The sequence below is a fragment of the Aspergillus pseudodeflectus genome, assembly GCF_044049435.1.
Source record: "Aspergillus pseudodeflectus strain CBS 756.74 chromosome Unknown BJX68scaffold_13, whole genome shotgun sequence".
Lineage (NCBI taxonomy): Eukaryota > Fungi > Ascomycota > Eurotiomycetes > Eurotiales > Aspergillaceae > Aspergillus > Aspergillus pseudodeflectus.
The window spans coordinates 41,924-60,157 of NW_027263789.1; the positions used below are offsets into that span (position 1 = coordinate 41,924).

Sequence of the window (18,234 nt, forward strand, 5' to 3'; positions counted from 1 at the left end):
CCCTACAACCAGCTCTAACTATACTAAAGTCTCGCCGCCTGCTCCCCAGCAACATACTCCTTCCAGACCTGCTCGATATCATTCTTATAGATCCAGTCCATCTTGCCGCCCGCAACGAACCCAAGCCCTGCTACCCTCGCCTTGATAATGCCCTCAAATTCGGAGTCTCCTTCCTTCCTAGTTCCCTGTGAATGTTTCTCTCGACTAGCCAGGAAATCATACCTAGGAACAGAAAGATATAAATCAGTACCGTCATACAGAGAGAATGGGGTAGGTCTGGTTGGGCCAGTCAACGCACATGCGCTCATAATACGGCCCCCGAATCCGATGGAAAATTCGCAGTGCGTTTTTAATCATCGTTGCTCTATCGATATCCCCGTTCACATTCCTCGGAAACTCCCTCTCCAACGCCCGTGCCAGAATCCACCCATCCTCCATCGCAAATGCTGCCCCGGACCCGAATGCGCCCGAGAGCGGATGGCTCGCGTCCCCGATCAGAGCTACTTTGTCCCATGCTGTGATTTCGGCCAGGCAGGGGCCTGCGACCATGGCGAACTCTCGCCATGAGCCCTCTGGGACAGCTCGGAGGACGGCTTGAATGCGGGGGTCGTACTCCTGAGCATAGCGTCAGCATTCACACAAGATTCAGACAAAGCAGATTTTCTCTAGGTAGCTAATCACTTACACCCGTCCTAGCAAGAACCTTATTATTCGTCACAGGAACTGCCCACGTCGCCGTCCTGTCGGGGGAGATAGGTTCATTGTAAGACCGGACAGTGATCTCGAAGAGCCGGGGCTCGTCCTGGTCCTCGGACTCGTCGTCCACTGGCGCGAAGTAGATGTGCCCGTTCAAGCCGTGCCACCACCCGTTCTCGGCGGGGAAGTCCTTCACATGAGCGATTGAGGAGAGCGGGATCAGAACACGGAATGCGGTGTTTCCTGTACATACAGTGTTATCGGCTTGATCTCCAGGTCTGAGGTGTGGGGTGTCCGTACCTGTTACATGGAGATGGTGGTCCGGGAATAAAGTCCGGCGGACGATCTATAAAACAGATGAGTACTTCCATGACAGCCCTAAACTTTTCAAGCACTGGAGGGGGTTTCACCGAGCGAATCCCATCAGCCCCAACCACCAAATCCACCGTCGTCTCTGTGCCATCCTTGAACCGCAACGCAACACCCTGGCCCTCCCCCTCCCCCGGATCCCGGATCTCAACCAGCTTTTTCCCAAACTGGATAATCCCCTCGGGGACCTTGTCCAGCAGCGCCGCCTGCAACCGCGTCCGTCGAGCCCTGATGGACGCGAACCGTAGATCCTCCTCCGCATGTTTCTGCCCATGTTCATTTGTATTAGCCAGATTCGCATCGGTACTCACAACCTCCCCTGTCCTCCCATTCCGCTGCCACGAAGTTCCGAGTCTTCCGCCCCTCACCCTCTCCGCGGCACCCAGTAAATTCAATACATTCCACGCATTGCGCCCAATGCTGATCCCCGCGCCGACCTCGCGCGGCTCGGGCGCTTGTTCGTACAGTGTCACCGTGACGAAAGGCAGATGCGACAGAGCGATTGCGGTGCCGAGGCCGCCGGGGCCGCCGCCGATGATTGCTACGGAGAGCGACGTAGACGGGGCCATGGCTGGATTTGGCCGGTTCCCTAGGAAGAGTTTGAACTTGGACTTGGCGGCTGCGCGGATGGTAGGTGCTTATCTAGACCCGCGCATATTGCCTGATTATCGGCGCGGGGTTGTGGATTGCATTGGAGGTGAGAGGATACGCCATTCGGTGGGTTTATGAGGAAATACCCACTACCACTAGGTAGGGCGTACTAGTAGGAGTGTTGGCAATCGCTGGAAATGATTGGCTGGAATATCAAATATGCGATAACTAATCCAATGAGGGCTGGACTGCTGTTGATTGCGACATGGTATGGTTCAGAATGCATTGATAAGCAAGGCGCGAGGGAGTTGAAGGAGGACCACCTCACCTCGCTTGCTGAGCCTCTTCTCCTTATCAACAAATCATCCTATTATTCTTGTAGCGCCCACGTGAGTTGGGGTTGCTCCCTGCTTTATGTGCCTGTGATACCCTTTGTCGAGACGATTGAGAGATTTCTGGCGGTTTTGTAGGAGGGTGGCAGCCTTGCTCTCGGCCATCTTGATAACGGATGAAGTAGGATAGTGAATGGAAGCTTCAGGGACTGAATGAATAGTAGCTGAGTCCAGTACTGGTCTCAAGAATGAGGATGTAGTCAGCGTAAAATTCAGATCGAGTGAGATCTAAAGAAAGGTTGTTGCAGAAAAGGTGGACGAGCCGCAGGAGAGCATTTTTATAGATAGAGGGAGTTCAAGCGGTCCAGCTTGAGTTACCAAATGCGTTTAGGGGGGTTTCCCCCCTCTTCACTCGAGCGATGTCTTCCATATTCAATTATCTCGATTACCAGGGTTTACCCGTTGCGTTGAGGCCCTGTATCAAGAAATAATTTCCCATTTCATCCTGAAAAGTACCCAAGACTCGATTGCAGATATGTAGCCGTACCCTAAGCTCCCTCCTTCACCTCTCAAATCTAACCCAGATCACCGCACATACCGAAAAGCAATATTATCCCGATCCGTCGTATCTAAAAACGCCAGGAGGGGATCATCCCCATTGACAATACCCTCGCCACCCATAATCTCATCTCGTTTCGTGTTCTGCCAGCCATAGTAGAACCTGCAAAATCCCGTTAGCGCACTCGCCACCTTCCAGAAAAGAACAACCCAGAAAGGAAAAGATTGAGTAGACATACCAAAGAAAAACATAACTCCCGACACTGACAGCAAAAAGCGAGAGCGTCGCAATCTGCCCATCGGGGTACCCCCTCTCCGCCTGATCGCCTTTATACGCCCAGGGCCCGCTGAACCCGCCCAGCGCGGACATCATCGTGATGGTGCCCATGACGACTGTTTTCTTGCTGTGGCCGGCGATGTTGGCTGCTAGGAGGGAGTAGTGTTGCACGAGGGAGCCGTAAAATGTTGTGCTCTATACAAAAAGAGTCTTTAGTAAGAGTTCTGGGATTGCAAAGGGAGGAAAATGGGGGAGCACGTACCAGGTACATTCCAGCGAGCAACCCGGAGCGGTTATCGCGGGGCATCTTCCATAAAATGAGGTTGCCCATTAGGGAGGGGAGGATGAATGCGATGGCGAGGGGGATCCGGCGGTGCGGGAAGCGGGTTCCTAGGATGCTATCGAGACTAGTTAGTTCCTGAAGTATCTCCTCGTTCTGATGGAATGAATGGATGAGACGTACCCAGCCAGGGTTATCGATACAACTGCCACAGCAGAAGCAGGAAGCGAGAGGACCAGCGCGCGAGACTGCGAGTAGCCAAAGGACGTCAAGAGGTAGCCACCGAAACTATACACAAACACACCTGTTAGCCAAAAAAAAAAACATCCCCACTGTACCGGCTTTACTACACCGCTTAGAATAAAAGAAAGGGGGAGAAAGAGCCTACCTCCCAACAGCCACATTTGAAAAGGCAAACGAAAACGAAAAAACACACAGCAACCAAACCTGCGGATCCCTAAACGCACCCAGCCCCTGCCTCCACTTGACCTTGCGCGTATGAATCCCCGTCTTATTCCCCATAAGCCTACAAACCGCAATCTGGCGTTCCCTGGGCGTGAGGAACCACGCTTTCATGGGCGTTGCGGGGATCACAAGGAATGCGACGACGCCGACGAAGAGCGCGCACGAGCCTAGGATCACGTAGATCCATTTCCAACGGCTTTCGGCGTAGATTCCCGCGAGTTTGAGCGCGCCGAAGTTTATTCCTGTGCCCACGAGGGAGCCCAGGGCGTTGCCGGCTATTATTATTCCGATTCGGAGGGGTTGTTCGGTTGTTTTCCACCTGTGCTCACTCACTGCATTAGAGGCCTTTTTTTTTTTGCTTGACGGAGTGGAGGAGGAAGTTAGGGCTGGTGCGTACCACATTACTGTGATGATTATGGCAAGTGGCTGAACGATCTGGCTGAAGCCGTAGAAGAACCTGGTAGGCTGTCTCAGCATGGTATTGAGTCCTCCTACGGATAGTATACAGACCTAAGCGCCATAATCTGGCTAAAGTTCTCACAGACAATAGTCAGAATGGCCAAAACACCAATATACACCACGATAACACCATAGACCCTCCCAGCGGGGAGAAGCTGCGCTGGGAAGAGAAGGAGGTATTGACCCTAATTGATCAATCAGCTACACGCCCTCATTGGCCACATGGAACTGGAAGGGAATAGAAATGGCGACGGTACTCACTGCAGCACCCCCCAACGACGTGATCCCCGCCGTAAGCTGATACTTGCTCGTATCAATCTCAATCCCGCCTTCAACAAGCTTAAACGCAAACAACTTCATATCCTCCGCTAGGCCGAACAGCGCTGCGAAGCCGTATGCCTGACCATCTGCGTAGCCGATGAGGGAGCCAATGAACAGCTGTACTTCCCATCAGCAAACAACGAATTTCTTCAGGTCGTAAAATCAGGTCGCAGGTAAAGCTGGATTGGTTGCATACCATTGGCACCATAATGAAATCAATCTTCCGCAAAACACGCGCCTCCTCTTCCTCCGTCCAGGTATCTCCCTGGCTATCGAGCGCCATCTGAAGGGCATCGTCGGCCTCAGCTTTGTTGATCAGAGGGACCTTGTTGTCCGACATGGCGGCGTGGTGCTCCGTATCTGGGGAGACCTCCAAGTATTCGGATTCAGTTTTGTCAGCCATGCCGCGACCACAAGGTGCAAGGCTTTCGTTGAGTACAATGGGTGAGGGCTAGGGCATCCTGGGGTATATGTGGTTCGTGGACGAGTAGTTCGCTTAAATAGGACTCGATCTCACAGGACTTTTATTCGGGCGAAAAATGCCGACGACCTTCCGGGGAAGTTCAAACGATGGTGAAATTGATTGTTTCAGGGTGGTCAATGCCGAAGCCCATGCTCTGGTGCGGGGGCGATCCCGGCGTCCGGTGACCGGCCACCGGTGCCAGTCGGCAGTGCGCGGGGAAGAACTGCGCTGGTGGATTAGGGTTCGTATGCGATGATGAGCCTAGGCTACAGCTCCGTCACAGGTACTTGAGTCTCACTAGTACGTTTCACCACTTCCATCACAGCGCCGAACCCTCACAGATTCATAAATAGCTGATCTCCTGCAATTCGGTCCAAGAGATAACTTCTGTTTCAGACCCTGTCCGCTTGAAACATGGCAGAGGCAAATACAGTGCACCAAGTCGTCGTACCCGCTCCGGCCCCGATGGGTAAGGAAACGATCCTTCTGAGTGAGGGATGGCAGTACAAAGCGAGCGACAGCGAAACATGGTCCGACGCCCAGCCTCTTCCGACATCTGTTCATCTCGATCTCCTGGCCGACGGCAGCATCCCTGATCCATTTTACGGCAAGAACGAGGAGCTCGTGCAGTGGGTGGCGACCAAGACATGGATCTACAAGAAAGAGTTTCGGGTTCCCGTCGAATTGTTGCGCGATCGCGGCCAGAACATCGTCCTCGTCTTTGAGGGACTGGATACATATGCGACCGCCACACTAGATGGAGAGACGATTCTCGAAGCCAGTAATATGTTCCTGGGCCATCGGGTCGATATCACGTCGCTTGTCGCCAACGGTGAAGACAGAGTGCACACTCTCCAAATTACATTCCATAATGCGGACGAAAGGGCTGGCGAGGAGGTCAAGGCCCATCCAGAGCATAGCTGGTTTAGTTTCCACTTTGGGCAGCAGCGACTGGCTGTGAGGAAAGCACAGTATCACTTTGTACGTTCCCTTCTCAAGGGCTGGAATAAGCGCTGACTATAACAAGGGCTGGGACTGGGGTCCAGTCCTCAAAGATAGTGGACCTTGGAAGCCAATCTACCTTGAAGTATATCAGGCGCGAATTGTCGACCTTTCAATCAAGACACGCTTGACACCGGACAACAAAGAAGCAACACTCGACGTCGCGCTTGAAATAGAAGGCAAGGCGGGATACGCAAGAATTAATATCGAGAGCGAGGGAACCATTGTCGAATCTCGTACGATCGACTTGACCAGCTCCACGAAATCAACAGCGATCCGAATCCGCAACCCCAGCCTGTGGTGGCCATGGACCCTCGGCGCACAGAACCTCTACACCGCAAGAGCCACGCTCTTCGCCAGTAAAGACAGCACCACCGAGCTCGACACCAAAGTGAAAAGATTCGGCATCCGCAACATCGAGCTCGTCCAGCAACCCCTCCACGTCCAGGACGGAACCAGCTTCTTCTTTCGCGTCAACGGGGTCCGCATCTTCGCCACAGGTTCGTGCTGGATCCCACTGGATTCATTCGTCACTCGCGGGACGTCCGAGAGATATCGCCGCTGGATCAAGCTGGCCAAGGATACGAACCAGGTTATGCTGCGCGTATGGGGCGGTGGGATCTACGAGCATGATGCCTTTTTCGACGCGTGCGACGAGCTGGGACTGCTGGTTTGGCATGATTTCATGTTCGCCTGTGGAATTTACCCGGCATATTCGGCTTTCGAAGAGAGTGTTACCACGGAAGTGCGGCAGAATCTCGTTCGTCTGCGACATCATCCTTCTATTGCGTTGTGGTGTGGGAATAACGAGGACTATGCTATTGCATATATCGCACAGATGCTCCGTGGTGTTGCCAAATATGACCCCTCTGAGATGGATGTCGAGAGGATCAGGCAGTCGGGTATGCCTGCGCGGTTATTTTACGAGATTCGTCTGCCGGAACTATGCAAAGAGCTCATCCCTGATGTTCCGTACTGGCCAGGCTCACCGTACGGAGGAGCTTTCTGCAATGATACGACGGTTGGTGACATTCACCAGTGGCATGTTTGGCATCTGGACAAGAAGCCCTACCAGGACTATCCCCGACTCAGCGGGAGGATGGTCACAGAGTTCGGCCTGCAGGCGATTCCGCATTGGAAGACTGTGAAGCAATATTATTATCCAGGCGACAAGAGCCCATCGCTCGATGATGATACGGACTACACAGCAGACGAGTTCATGTTATACCACAACAAGGCTGAAAAGGGCCCTGCAGATATCGAAAAGTACTGCACGGATAATATTCCCTTCGACCGGAGCCTCCGTGGCTACATGTATTGCTCGCAGTTGATTCAGTCCGAAGGCCTCGGAACAGCTCTGCGTGGCTGGCGCCGTCTCTGGAAAGGTGAAGGGCGGGAGTACTGCGGTGGTGCGCTGGTGTGGCAGTTGAACGACTGCTATCCGGTATCCTCCTGGGCAATAGCCGACTGTGACCTGCGGCCGAAAATGTCATACTGGGCAGTCAAGCGCGAGAATCAGCCGGTCACAGCTGGCCTCGTCCGCAACCTGAGAGAAGACGGCTCACTTGAGTTGGAGGCTTGGGCGTGCAACATGACGCTTCACGCGCTTCCTGTCAATTATCGAATTCGCGCGTGGAACGTGCGCACAGGACAGACGTGTTGGACTCACTCTGTATTAGCCACGGTCGAGCTCCCCCCGAATCAGAGTACTGAACTCTGGAAGGTTCAGCTGGATGCTGCTCTAGGGGTCGCAAGCAACTGGAGTGAGCTTGTGTTTGCTGTATACCTTTTCTCCGCCGACGAAGAAGCTTCCGCCAGTGATCAAAGCGCAGTCGACCATATGCTTGCACGACATGTGAATTTCCACGAACCGCTAAAAGAGGTTCCATTTTGCATGCAGGAAAACAGGGTCACGGCCAAGCTGATTGAGGAGGAAGGGGGAACATTCCTTGAACTGTGCTCCTCGGTCCCAACCAAAGGAGTATACTGCGATTTTGAAGATGACAACTCAGTGGAGTGGGTAGATAACTGCGTAGATATCGTGCCCGGAGAAGCTAGCAAGCTATATATGACAGGGTTGAAGAATGAGCCGGGAAACGCGGTGAGGGTATACTGGCTCGGGGAGACAAGTTGGCAAAGTCAAGTTATCACCTTAGCATAACGATAGTTTAAAGTTCGTTTGCATTCGAGTTTAGCAAGCTGGAATACATGTTGAATAAATCGGGTAATTGACCATGAAATGAGTCAATGAAATCATTCGTGCTAAACTCGGCCGGCCAGTGGTCGTTCAAGTCAAGTGGAATCGGCACTTCCTGCGTGGCTCGCAGATCCTCTTCGAAACCCATTGTTCCTTGTCCCGTACCAGTCGAGATCGTCTGGTCGCCAATGCGATCAATGGCCGTAGTCGAGTTTCGCAAGTGGGATAGAATACACTCTCCATATAAGTGGGGTAAGGCATTGTTTGGTCCTGACACTTCTATCATCAGATGTGCCACCTGTTCGGCCTTGCCTAGTTTGGTCCTCAAGGCCGAATTGCTCGGAGACATGTTATATGCATACACTAGATGCAGACAACATAGGGCCATCATTGTAAATCCATAGTCCGGTGTATAGCGCAAGAACTCCCTCGCCACCGGCTTCATGCCAAGGATTGAGTCGCAACAATGACTTGCTGCGTCAGCCGATTTCAGGACGCAGTCTAGAAATGGGGCAAGCTCCGGAGATGACAGAATTGTTGGCGAAAGGTTACGTCGCCCAGACTTTTCCCGTAGCTGGTGCGAGATGATGGGCGCCGCGAAGGAAATCATGTTGAAGCGAGTTAGGAGGCCCATGAAGGGAGTGACAGAGCTGGCGATATGAGGCTCATCGGTCCTAGTGCTGGTTTTGTGCATACCGTTGGACTGCAACCAGGTGGAGCTCCACTCTTGTAGCATTTCTTCTGTACTCTTCAGAAGCTCTTGCAAAGACCCAATGTCCTTGGTGTTGGAGGGCATACACCACCATTCTCCAAGGTCCTTGTCGCCGAGAGCGGCTTGATCCCACATGCGATGAAGAGCAGTCTCTGCTAGAATTCTCCAGACACTTTGGGAAGGCTCCATGTGCAGCAAAAGCTCTACCGTCGAAGTGATCGTAGAATCATTGTGTATTGTAGGAGGAGTTCTCGTGATCACGGAGTGGTGGCGAGACTTGACAAATAGCCAAAGCCAGTAGAATGTGCGCCGATATGCCAGCGACGCGGTTGCATTGGACGAGTCTTCGCGGACAAGCTCCCTAAGATGCCCTATGGAGTGGTGAAGGGACTGCTGCATCGCGCAGGTTTCGACTGCGGACTTCACAGCCCAAATGCTCAGCTGTCTCTTTCTTGTCTTACTGGATTGTATAGCAACTTCCGGATACGCATACAGAACGGCCAGCGCTTGGAGTAGAGTCCAATTTTCTTCTGTTGAATTGTCGCGAATATAATTAGCTTGTTCAATCAACCTCAGAATGTGAGTGAACAGCGATCTCCGTGCCGAATCGTAACCGAGGGCGAATGTGGAAGCGACAAAAGCCATGGCATATGCGAGTGGTTGCCGTCGCTCAAGTATCGTCGTTGGATCATCCATCGGTTCTAACGAGAGTACGGGGACGTAAAAGAGGAGTCTCTCCAGAAAGCTAACACGGATGACTTGGTTAAGCGAATCGATTGTGATGGCTATACGGTCAGGACTCACAACTCGACAAGATCGCGAATGACAGGCGGAGAGATATGGTCTGCGTCTGCACTAGGTATGGAGGCATGATCGTCAAAAGAATCATTGCGTTCCGGCACCGATTTCGCAGCGATTGAGAGCGGAGACGAAGAGAAAATTGACGGCAGGCCCAAGGGCTCTTGATTTATCGAGTATTCTCTTCCAGTCTCGGACGGGCTGCGGTCATATAGTTGCCGGCTCACGGATGCATGCGAGCTGCTAGAGACTGGCGAGGCCAGAGCGTGCTGGGTATTGCGATAGTCTTGGATTTGGGATGAGGACGGTCGCCTCTGGTTACGGTTTGGTAGACGGACGACGCATTCGCGATTGTGTTTGAGGCAGCGCCGGCATGGAGGACTTCCTCCACCAACGCACCTCATCTGTCAAATGTCAACCAGGCCGGCGACTCACTGAAACAAAGATACAACGTACCTTCAGTCTCCTGCATGACATGCAAGCAACAGCGGCTGGCTGCCGGGGGTTGTAGTCCATTCTGGCGAACACATTGATGAACGGGGCAGGGATAGGAAAAGAACGGCCCGGGGTGAGTTTTTGTTATCGGGAGTAACACCACTAGAGCTTTCTGGACGGAAATAGCATCAGAGAACGCCGACAAAGTCTTTCGGACAGCTCGCTTCAAAAGTGACATGGCCAGCACCCACTGCGCTAGGCATTACCCCGCAGAAGCAATAGGCTCTCATCGCAGCTGGAGTGGGCTAAAATCCCGACGGGACGGTACGGCCGGCTATAGTGAGCAAGCTATAGGGTCGGCTGACCGAGGCAATGACAGGGAGCCTGCTGACCAGACCCTTGGGCAAATCAGGTCAAGATCGAGGTGTTGGCTCCGAGGGTCTGGTACTGGCCGGGGGGTACAAAGGCCACTCAGAGTCCGCATTAAGCGATGCGCTGGGAGATGTCAACACGATGTCAAAGGACCGGTCACCGGTCTGACCGGCTGCCGGTCGTATTTTCCCTGACGCTCCCACTTGACATGGAGATGTTTCCTCCGCTCATCCGATGGACTGATTTGACTGGGGTTATTATTAGGCAGTTCCGAAACGAGCCAAAAGGAGCAGTATTTGCACGGCCTTCGATCTCCGGTCGATCTTGCAGACGCCAAGCAAGATATACGCTCTAAAAACGTGTGATGCCTCGAAAAGACTACAGCACCGTGACGCTTTCAGACAGGATAGCATTCATACTTGGTTTGTTGAGTGTCGTCCCTGTCACCCTGACTACAAGTATCGTCCGACGGTTGTGGAAATCAAGCGACTATAACCTGAAAGATGACATCTTCCTAGCTCTGGTGCGATGGTAAGACTTGCATCTTATATCTTCACACTTTGAGGCCCGTATGCTGATCGGTAACCCAATCAAGCCTGGGCCTAGTCCCGCTACCAATCCGGCGCAAACTCGGCTTCTCAATCGACGTCACGACCATTCGCAGCTCGCCGCGTTTCGAAGCCGCTAGCCCCGAGATATGCACAAGGATATCAATCCCAGACTTCGAAGGCTATTGGATCTGCAGAGGATGTATCCACGGACCTCAAAGACGCCCTTCTGACTGCGACGTGACGATTCTATGGCTTCATGGCGGCGCCTATATCTCCGGCAACGCCATGGCCGCATCCGTTTCCCTACTACGCATCGCAGAGACTGCAGCGGAGCAGGACATCTCAGTCAATGTCTTCTCACTGGAGTATTCACTCGCACCCGAAGCCAACTTCCAGACACAGTTAGACGAGGTAACAGCCGCTTATAGATTCTTGGTTGAAGACCAGCACATCGATCCAGACCGGATCATGGTATTCGGAGAGTCGGCTGGTGGTCATCTGGCTTTATCGCTTGCGTACAATATTCGGCGACAATGTATGCAACGGCCTGGGAAACTCGTCTTGATATCTCCCTGGGTGAACCTTCTAAACTCAGGGGCCACCTTCGTAACTAACCGGCACAAGGATAGCCTCGACAAGAGCGATCTGGACAGATGCGTCGGCCAGCTCTTCGGAGGACTCAATGGTATGCTCGAGTTCGCCGAGTATCTCAATTTCGCGTCACCCTTGTCAGCAACGAAGGGCGAGGACGGGGACTTGCGTTGGTCGCAGGTCTTGCCGCCGACATGGGTGACAGTCGGTGGAAACGATGTATTCCTCTCGGATGTGTCGTATTTCGTGGAGAATGCTAGGGGCGACGGGGTTGATGTTGACTTTCGAGTAGAGCGTCGCAAACCGCATGGATGGTTCGGATATCGCGATGCGCAGAGGGTGAAGGATTATCTGGAGTCGTTGCCAACGGATGATGCGAGCTCTATGTTGAAGAGTAGCGAGGAGCTTGCAAGGGTGGTACTGGGCCATGTTCGTGATTATGCTGAGACCCCTTTATGAGAACTCATTCTTATATTGAGCTGATAATTTGATGCGCATTGTGTGCCTGTAGTGCGTAAGCGAGTGAGAGCATAACGCCTACTTTGGAGCAGCACCCTCCTAAGGTATCAAAGTCATTCTTAGATCTATAATTGAAATATGGTACAGCAGGGGTATCATTGTTCCTCTCCTCTGAGAGGGGAGAATAGTCAGGACTGAGGTTGAGATAAGCTCATGCTCTCCATCCCTGAACAAAGTCATGAAGCCGATCAATAACGACACCGAAAATCGCATTCGCACTGTCACCAATCAGCTGCTCAAAGTGCCGAATAGCCTCCTCTTCACTCATCTCAAGATGGAACCTCTCCTTGACCTTTAGCACGGCTTTATCCGGCTCGACCCGGATATCCGGGATATTAGCATCAACCATGAGACTGAACAGATTGAGGATAAGATTCGCCGACTTGCGAAGCGTTGTATACGCTGTGAAACAGTACTGCTTGAACTGGAGATACAACGGCGATGTGGTCCCGCCCATTCCTTCAACCATCTCCTTGCACAGTTTCATCATCGGCGCGAAGGGCTTCGGGTCCCGGCCTAGGATGAAGCCGAAATCTGCGTGGAAGAAGTGGCCGTCTGGCGCGAGGAGGAGGTTCTCGAGGTGCCTGTCTCCAACGCCGAGGAGGTACGTGATGACGCAGTATCCGGCGCAGGACTTGATGTATGTGTCCATTGTCTCCTTGCGGACGCCAAGAGGCTCGCTTTCGTCCGGGTTGTTGGCCTTGAGGTAGGCGAGGACGGTCTTGTATTTGGCGGAGACAGCGGAGAGGGATGTTGAGGGGATAAATTGCATGGCGCCTGCGGTGGCGTTTGTGGCCAGGATGCGGTATGGGGTGAGTTTGAGGTCGAGGTTTTCCTTTTGCAGGAGTCGGTCCATTAGGATGATGATTTGAATGACCAGCTGGTCTTGCCGGAGGTCGTCACCGACTTTGAATAGAATCGGGTATTCTCGACCTTCGGTTGTTTTAAATGTTATGAGGAGAGGTGATAAGGAAGACTTGAACACGTTGGATTCCTCGGGGAAGCAGCCCGTAACTAGGACATCCGGGTCCAAAGGAAGAGGAAGTGGCGGGTCAAAATGGAGGAGATCATTCTTGGGGTCTTTCAGAAACTTTTTGAGTTTCTCAATCTTCACAGGGCGGTTCTCTCGCGCGAAGCGGATGTCTTTGGATATTTTTGAAAGCACAGTGATGAGTTCGCCTTGGCGGAGCAGCGTCTTTCTAAATTCTGGATGAATCTGCTCCAACTCTGTCATGAAGTAGTACTCGACCCGAGCAAAAAGTCTGCGATGGGAAGACAGCGTCCCCGGGCCAGCATCATCGCACTCGACCATCAGGTACCAATGGAGGTAGTTACCTAGTTTGAAGTTGTTGGCTGCGCGGGTGATGAGAAAGTTGGCCAGAGACGAGTCGTGGGCTGTGATTTCAGGATCTCCATGAATGTTATCTTCGTATTTCAACGCCTGAACGAGTTGCAGCAAATACAAAAGTAGCTCATCGTCGTCTGCCTTGCGGAGGCGCTCGACAGCATACGAGCGAACCGCAGCGTTGTCAAATGTGGGTCCGAGGAGCTCGAGAGCATCATCAACGTCAATATCTGTCCACTTGGGTAGTATTCCAACCGCTTGCTGGGCTTCGCTATCGTCTCGCCAGTTCACTGATTTGACAAACTTGGTGAGAGCGTTCTTCTCTCGCGTGAGGTAGTAGCGGAACCGCCATACAAGATCCTTTTCCTCGGCGGTAAGATCTTGCGTAGGTTCCTTTTTCATTATCCTGTCGAGCTCATCCCGGATCTTACGGTTCGGCTTGAGATCACGGTCCATGAAGCCAGTCCGATGGCTACGTATGAGCCTGCGATGTTTGTCTTCACAAGGATTCCCCGTTTGACCCACTTCAGGATCATAGATTCGTATAACCCCTTCGCCGTCGGCTCCTTCGATTCCCGGGCCGAAGCGGACCTCTGGCATGGGTTTAAGAGCTGGATTCATATTCCCAGGTGTGTTTTGCGCGTATGATGAAATCGGCGGCGGTGGATATTCATGGTCGGACCATACAATAGGATGGTCAAATCGTGGGAACTCGACATAAAGAATGAAATTTTCGTTGTCGATTTGTTCTTCGTCCTCCTCGTCTTCTTCACCGCTAGGGTTCCGTTCTTTGTTGGCCTTTAAGAGAACCGCCCGCTTCCTCGCAGCTTCTTCGGCATTAAGCTTGAGTTTCTCTAGCTGGCGGAATACCATCTGGTCCATCCAATCAATCCGAGGTATTTCGCCCATCTCGTGTTTCTTGATTAGAACCTCCACTCGTTCCAGCTCGAGCTCTTCAGTAGAAGGGCCCAGCGGGTCAGGTTTGTTCCCTTTTCGCCGTTTCGGAGGAGGGCTCGATGGTGTCGACGTCGCCGAGAAGCCATCAGCGGCTTTGTGTCGGTAGACCTTGCACTTTTGCCTCCCCGTCTTCAGCTTTCCATCTTCGTCGAACAGAGGTATCGTTGTCCCACCAAACGGAATATAGTGGCCGTCCGCGCCCTCGCCGCCAAACGGCGATAGATCCCAGATCGTGATTGCGAGCTGACATTTCAGAGGAGCATCTTTGATCGACATAGGCAGCTGCAGCCATTCATTCCAAGCTCTGGCGACTTTGAACGCTTTGTATGCAGTTTGCAACGGTACCCCGAGGGGCTTGGATTCCGACCATAGCTGAACCGTGACGAAGAGGTCTGATAGCGGATTCTGGGCGGAGCCAATGTGTCGCAATTCTGGCTGCTTTAAAAGGACCGAGAACGGGAGCTGTTTTTGCTTTCCTTCTAGAGAGCCGCTGCAATTGTCAGTCAAGCTCTCATAAACCGATGATTTGACATTCATCAGGAAACAATGCGGAGAAAGATTGGGCGTACATTTTGACGTATACGGGGAAATCCACCTGGGTGGACACCGCAAAAGTAAAAGCCTCCATCCTAGGCCCCAGTCATCACAGCTTGTCTACCCTTATAGCATGATCGAGCTGATATCGTGCAAGGTGTCTGCGGTCAGTGCTGTCAGAGTTGGAGCTCTCCACTTCCGGAGATGACGCGGGGAACAGCAGCCATCACGTGATTTTCATTAAGAACGCGTCCAGGCGCGCACTTTGAGCCATGAAATCTCCAGACCAACAGCAGAGGGTATCCGCGCAGCAAATTGACTTTGACGCTTTTGGCAGATCATAATCTGTTAAACAAGTCTCCTTTTTTTATTTTCTTTCTTGAGACAACCTTGATTCTTTGTTTGAATAAACCCCCTTGAAAAGCGCGCATTTCCACGTTCGTCAAAGAAATCAGCCTCGCGAGTATGGCGCGCAGCCTGGAAGTCAACTCAAATTCCCCTCAGCGCCAGTCGCCGGGCTCTCCCTCCGATAAAGAGAACCTGGGAAACTCTGCCAGCAGCAAACGCAGAAATCAGTCTCTCGACATGTCTTCCTCGAGCAGTAACACGAAACGCCAACGGCTACGCGAAAGGGCTTCCAATGTGGGCAGCCAGTCGCTACCGTCACGAAAATACAGCAATCAGTTTTATGACCCCGATCAAGATGAGAAGGAGCGGCGACGTATACGCAAGGGTCTTCGAGACCTCACTCGTGACCTTAATGGTAATCTGGCCATCGTGATTTTGCTAAAAAGAAGATGCTGACGATTGTACACCGAGCAGATTCCAGAAGCGAGTATATGCAAGCGGGCAACACCGGAATCTACGACACCATCCAGAAGGCGAATGAATACTTCCAAGACGTCAAGCAAACCTCCGACGCGACCATCGATTCGCGCCTTCTCGTGAACGCTGCAGATTTATCGTACAAGAAGACTGCGGCGTTGGTTCTGGGCGACTCCAGCGCGGGCATCGATGTCGACGAGTTCGTCTCGAAATGTATATCCTTCATGCGCGCAGGTCGCGAAGACCCGGATGCCGTCATGACTAGCACGCAACGTCGCCGTGCTCCTCGAAGAACCCAGACCCAGGCGGACCCCGATGATAGCGATGAGGAGGATCAAGGGGATGGACTGAACTGGGACTGGCTCGGGCGAGCTGCCTGCTTCCGCCACAACTCGCGACCGGCTCTTTCTGGGTTTCTTTTGGGCCCGCTGTCAGTGCAGAAGCGTACACGGCAAATCGCTCAGCGAAGAGCAAGAGAACGCATCGACCCGTCCCAGGCTGTTCGCCCACAAGAGCTCCGTGAGGAGGATCTGGACAAACAAGAAACGTCCAACCTTACAGCCATGTGCACCAGCATTAACAAGCTGTTAGGCCAGACGGCGGCTCATGCTGAAGCCACTGTTACCAAGATATTGGAAGAGTTGCAAGATCCGCCAGAAGATGTAGTGCATGAAATCATGGCCAAGCATCATATTGCCGACGATGGCGGTGTTCCATTGTTTGACTTTTGCATCAATCCCAAATCATTTGGCCAGTCCGTCGAGAATCTATTCTACCTAAGCTTCCTGGTCAGAGATGGGACAGTTGGTATTTCCACGGACAGCAGAGGCTTGCCAACGTTGCGTACGATTCCGTCTCCTTTTTCAAACCTTATTACACCTGTATTGAACACTTGCTGATATAATCGCGTTCACAGATCCCTCCAAACCCGTGGCGCCCAGCGAAGCCCAGCGACAGGGCATTGTGAAGCGCCAATCTGTTTTTAGCCTCGACTTTGATACCTGGCATGACCTGATTGAGGCGTATGACATTCAAAAATGCATTATTCCTGAGCGGCAGGAGGAGCAACACGACACAGGGCGAGGATGGTATAGCTAGAGCATTATCGCTCTCCTGTTTTTCTCAAGGGTTTTGGTGCTTCGGTGTTTGCGATTTGATTGACGGTAGCTACGATAAACCTATACCCCCTTTGGCTGGAATCTTGAACGTTCTGCTTTTACGCGACAAATTATCTTTCGTTTCGTGTTGATACTTTCCCACATTAGTTAATGGCACTATACTTGCTTACACATTTACTATCCCTGAAACAGCTGTCATGTCCGTGGGTGCTGTCGTGTTCCCACTCCAGCCCACTCTTCCCGCTGCAAGAAGCCATTGACGTCAGCGAATCGCTCAACCCTCTTACCAAAGCACGGGGCCCAGACCTCGAAGCTGCAGAATTGTCATCGCCCAGAACACAAGGGACCATCCTGTGATTCCTGTCTATTCATTTGTTTGTCATCCAACACCCTGGCTAGCTGACGCAGCATTACTGTTTAGCTAGTTATCTCCTGGCGGCTCCAGTACGGCCGTTGCTTGAGCCGAGGCGAATCGCTTTCAACATCCGACCTCGCTCACGCGATCTGAGCGCGCAGTACAAAAAGTTGATAAGAGCTTGCGATAAATCGCCCACCGACCGACAAGTTCGTCGCGACTTCAAATCCCAGGCAATTCATTCATCGAGACCGTTGATCAACCATGGCACCCCTCTTCCCTTCGAATCCGGATGATGTTATGGTGATCCGGAATGTTACTTCAGATGTCGTGACCTTGAGCCTTCCGTTTGCGCGATTCGGGCGCTTCAAGTTCGGTGGCCGAGGAACACTAGGTTGGTTTTGCTGATCGCAGTCAAGCATCACTAGACTAACTGTGTCGCAGTGCGCATGTCCTCCGGCTCAATCGCCGTCTTCTCCCCCGTCAACCTCACACCCGCCGTGCGGGAGACCGTTGCAGGTCTCGGCGGACGAGTCAAGTACATCGCAGCGCTAGACCTCGAGCACCACTTGCACTTAACCTCGTGGAAGAACGCGTTCCCCGACGCAGAGATCATCGCCCCCGAGGGGCTCTGGGAGAAGAGACAATCCGTCCCCGAGTTCAAAGACACCCCTTTCAAGCACATCCTCCGCGAAGCAAACAAGGACCGTCCGTGGTCGATCTCGGAAGAGTTCGACAAGGAGTTTAACATTGAATATGTATATGGACATGGGTCCAAGGAGATCGTGTTCCTGCATAAACCCTCGTTGACGCTAATTGAGGCGGACTTGCTCTTCAATCTGCCCGCCCGCGAGCAGTACTCTAAGACTGGGGTTGATGCGACGTCGGGAATCTGGACGAAGATCGTGAAGCCGCTGCTGTCGACGAGTGCGCCGGCTAAGTGGCAGAAGAGGTTCGTGTGGTATGCTCTGGCGAAGAATAAAAAGGCGTTTGGGGAGTCGATTCAGAGGATCGACAAGTGGGAGTTCAATCGGTTGATTCCGTGCCATGGGGATGTGATTGAGAGTGGTGCAAAGGGAGTATTCAAGACGGTGTTTGAGTGGTTCTTGTGA

At 52.6% G+C, this 18,234-nt stretch overlaps 8 protein-coding genes across 8 annotated transcripts; 4 read left to right on the forward strand and 4 right to left on the reverse strand.

Moving 5' to 3' along the window:
• Positions 1 to 23: 23 nt before the first annotated feature.
• BJX68DRAFT_264978 (putative monooxygenase) lies at positions 24 to 1,634 on the reverse strand (the record flags this gene model as incomplete). Its single annotated transcript, XM_071045114.1, has 5 exons — positions 24 to 222; positions 299 to 615; positions 686 to 939; positions 997 to 1,042; positions 1,092 to 1,634. The coding sequence occupies 5 exons, from the start codon at positions 1,632 to 1,634 to the stop codon at positions 24 to 26; spliced, it is 1,359 nt and encodes a 452-aa protein (XP_070900876.1).
• Positions 1,635 to 2,573: 939 nt separating this feature from the next.
• On the reverse strand, positions 2,574 to 4,751 carry BJX68DRAFT_264979 (major facilitator superfamily domain-containing protein; the record flags this gene model as incomplete). Its single annotated transcript, XM_071045115.1, has 9 exons — positions 2,574 to 2,709; positions 2,786 to 3,018; positions 3,086 to 3,221; positions 3,287 to 3,391; positions 3,492 to 3,887; positions 3,966 to 4,025; positions 4,079 to 4,212; positions 4,289 to 4,465; positions 4,545 to 4,751. The coding sequence occupies 9 exons, from the start codon at positions 4,749 to 4,751 to the stop codon at positions 2,574 to 2,576; spliced, it is 1,584 nt and encodes a 527-aa protein (XP_070900877.1).
• Positions 4,752 to 5,235: 484 nt separating this feature from the next.
• On the forward strand, positions 5,236 to 8,419 carry BJX68DRAFT_274738 (glycoside hydrolase family 2 protein). Its single transcript, XM_071047717.1, has 3 exons — positions 5,236 to 5,792; positions 5,839 to 7,519; positions 7,559 to 8,419. Exons 1-3 carry the CDS (start codon positions 5,277 to 5,279, stop codon positions 7,972 to 7,974), a joined length of 2,613 nt encoding a protein of 870 aa, XP_070900878.1. The 5' UTR covers positions 5,236 to 5,276; the 3' UTR covers positions 7,975 to 8,419.
• Positions 8,420 to 9,442: 1,023 nt separating this feature from the next.
• Positions 9,443 to 10,041, reverse strand: BJX68DRAFT_233065 (Zn(II)2Cys6 transcription factor domain-containing protein). Its single transcript, XM_071039583.1, has 2 exons — positions 9,977 to 10,041; positions 9,443 to 9,924 (listed from the first exon to the last, which is right to left on the reverse strand). Exons 1-2 carry the CDS (start codon positions 10,034 to 10,036, stop codon positions 9,523 to 9,525), a joined length of 462 nt encoding a protein of 153 aa, XP_070900879.1. The 5' UTR covers positions 10,037 to 10,041; the 3' UTR covers positions 9,443 to 9,522.
• A 650-nt stretch (positions 10,042 to 10,691) lies between these two features.
• On the forward strand, positions 10,692 to 11,928 carry BJX68DRAFT_264982 (alpha/beta hydrolase; the record flags this gene model as incomplete). The annotated part of the gene is made up of 2 exons (XM_071045116.1): positions 10,692 to 10,858; positions 10,923 to 11,928. 2 exons carry the CDS (start codon positions 10,692 to 10,694, stop codon positions 11,926 to 11,928), a joined length of 1,173 nt encoding a protein of 390 aa, XP_070900880.1.
• A 141-nt stretch (positions 11,929 to 12,069) lies between these two features.
• On the reverse strand, positions 12,070 to 14,981 carry BJX68DRAFT_233068 (phosphatidylinositol 3-kinase VPS34). Its single transcript, XM_071039584.1, has 2 exons — positions 14,860 to 14,981; positions 12,070 to 14,780 (listed from the first exon to the last, which is right to left on the reverse strand). Exons 1-2 carry the CDS (start codon positions 14,916 to 14,918, stop codon positions 12,140 to 12,142), a joined length of 2,700 nt encoding a protein of 899 aa, XP_070900881.1. The 5' UTR covers positions 14,919 to 14,981; the 3' UTR covers positions 12,070 to 12,139.
• A 129-nt stretch (positions 14,982 to 15,110) lies between these two features.
• On the forward strand, positions 15,111 to 17,018 carry BJX68DRAFT_233069 (non-structural maintenance of chromosomes element 4 family protein). The gene is made up of 3 exons (XM_071039585.1): positions 15,111 to 15,587; positions 15,647 to 16,492; positions 16,566 to 17,018. The coding sequence occupies exons 1-3, from the start codon at positions 15,290 to 15,292 to the stop codon at positions 16,745 to 16,747; spliced, it is 1,326 nt and encodes a 441-aa protein (XP_070900882.1). The 5' UTR covers positions 15,111 to 15,289; the 3' UTR covers positions 16,748 to 17,018.
• Positions 17,019 to 17,386: 368 nt separating this feature from the next.
• BJX68DRAFT_264985 (uncharacterized protein) lies at positions 17,387 to 18,234 on the forward strand (the record flags this gene model as incomplete). Its single annotated transcript, XM_071045117.1, has 2 exons — positions 17,387 to 17,516; positions 17,567 to 18,234. 2 exons carry the CDS (start codon positions 17,387 to 17,389, stop codon positions 18,232 to 18,234), a joined length of 798 nt encoding a protein of 265 aa, XP_070900883.1.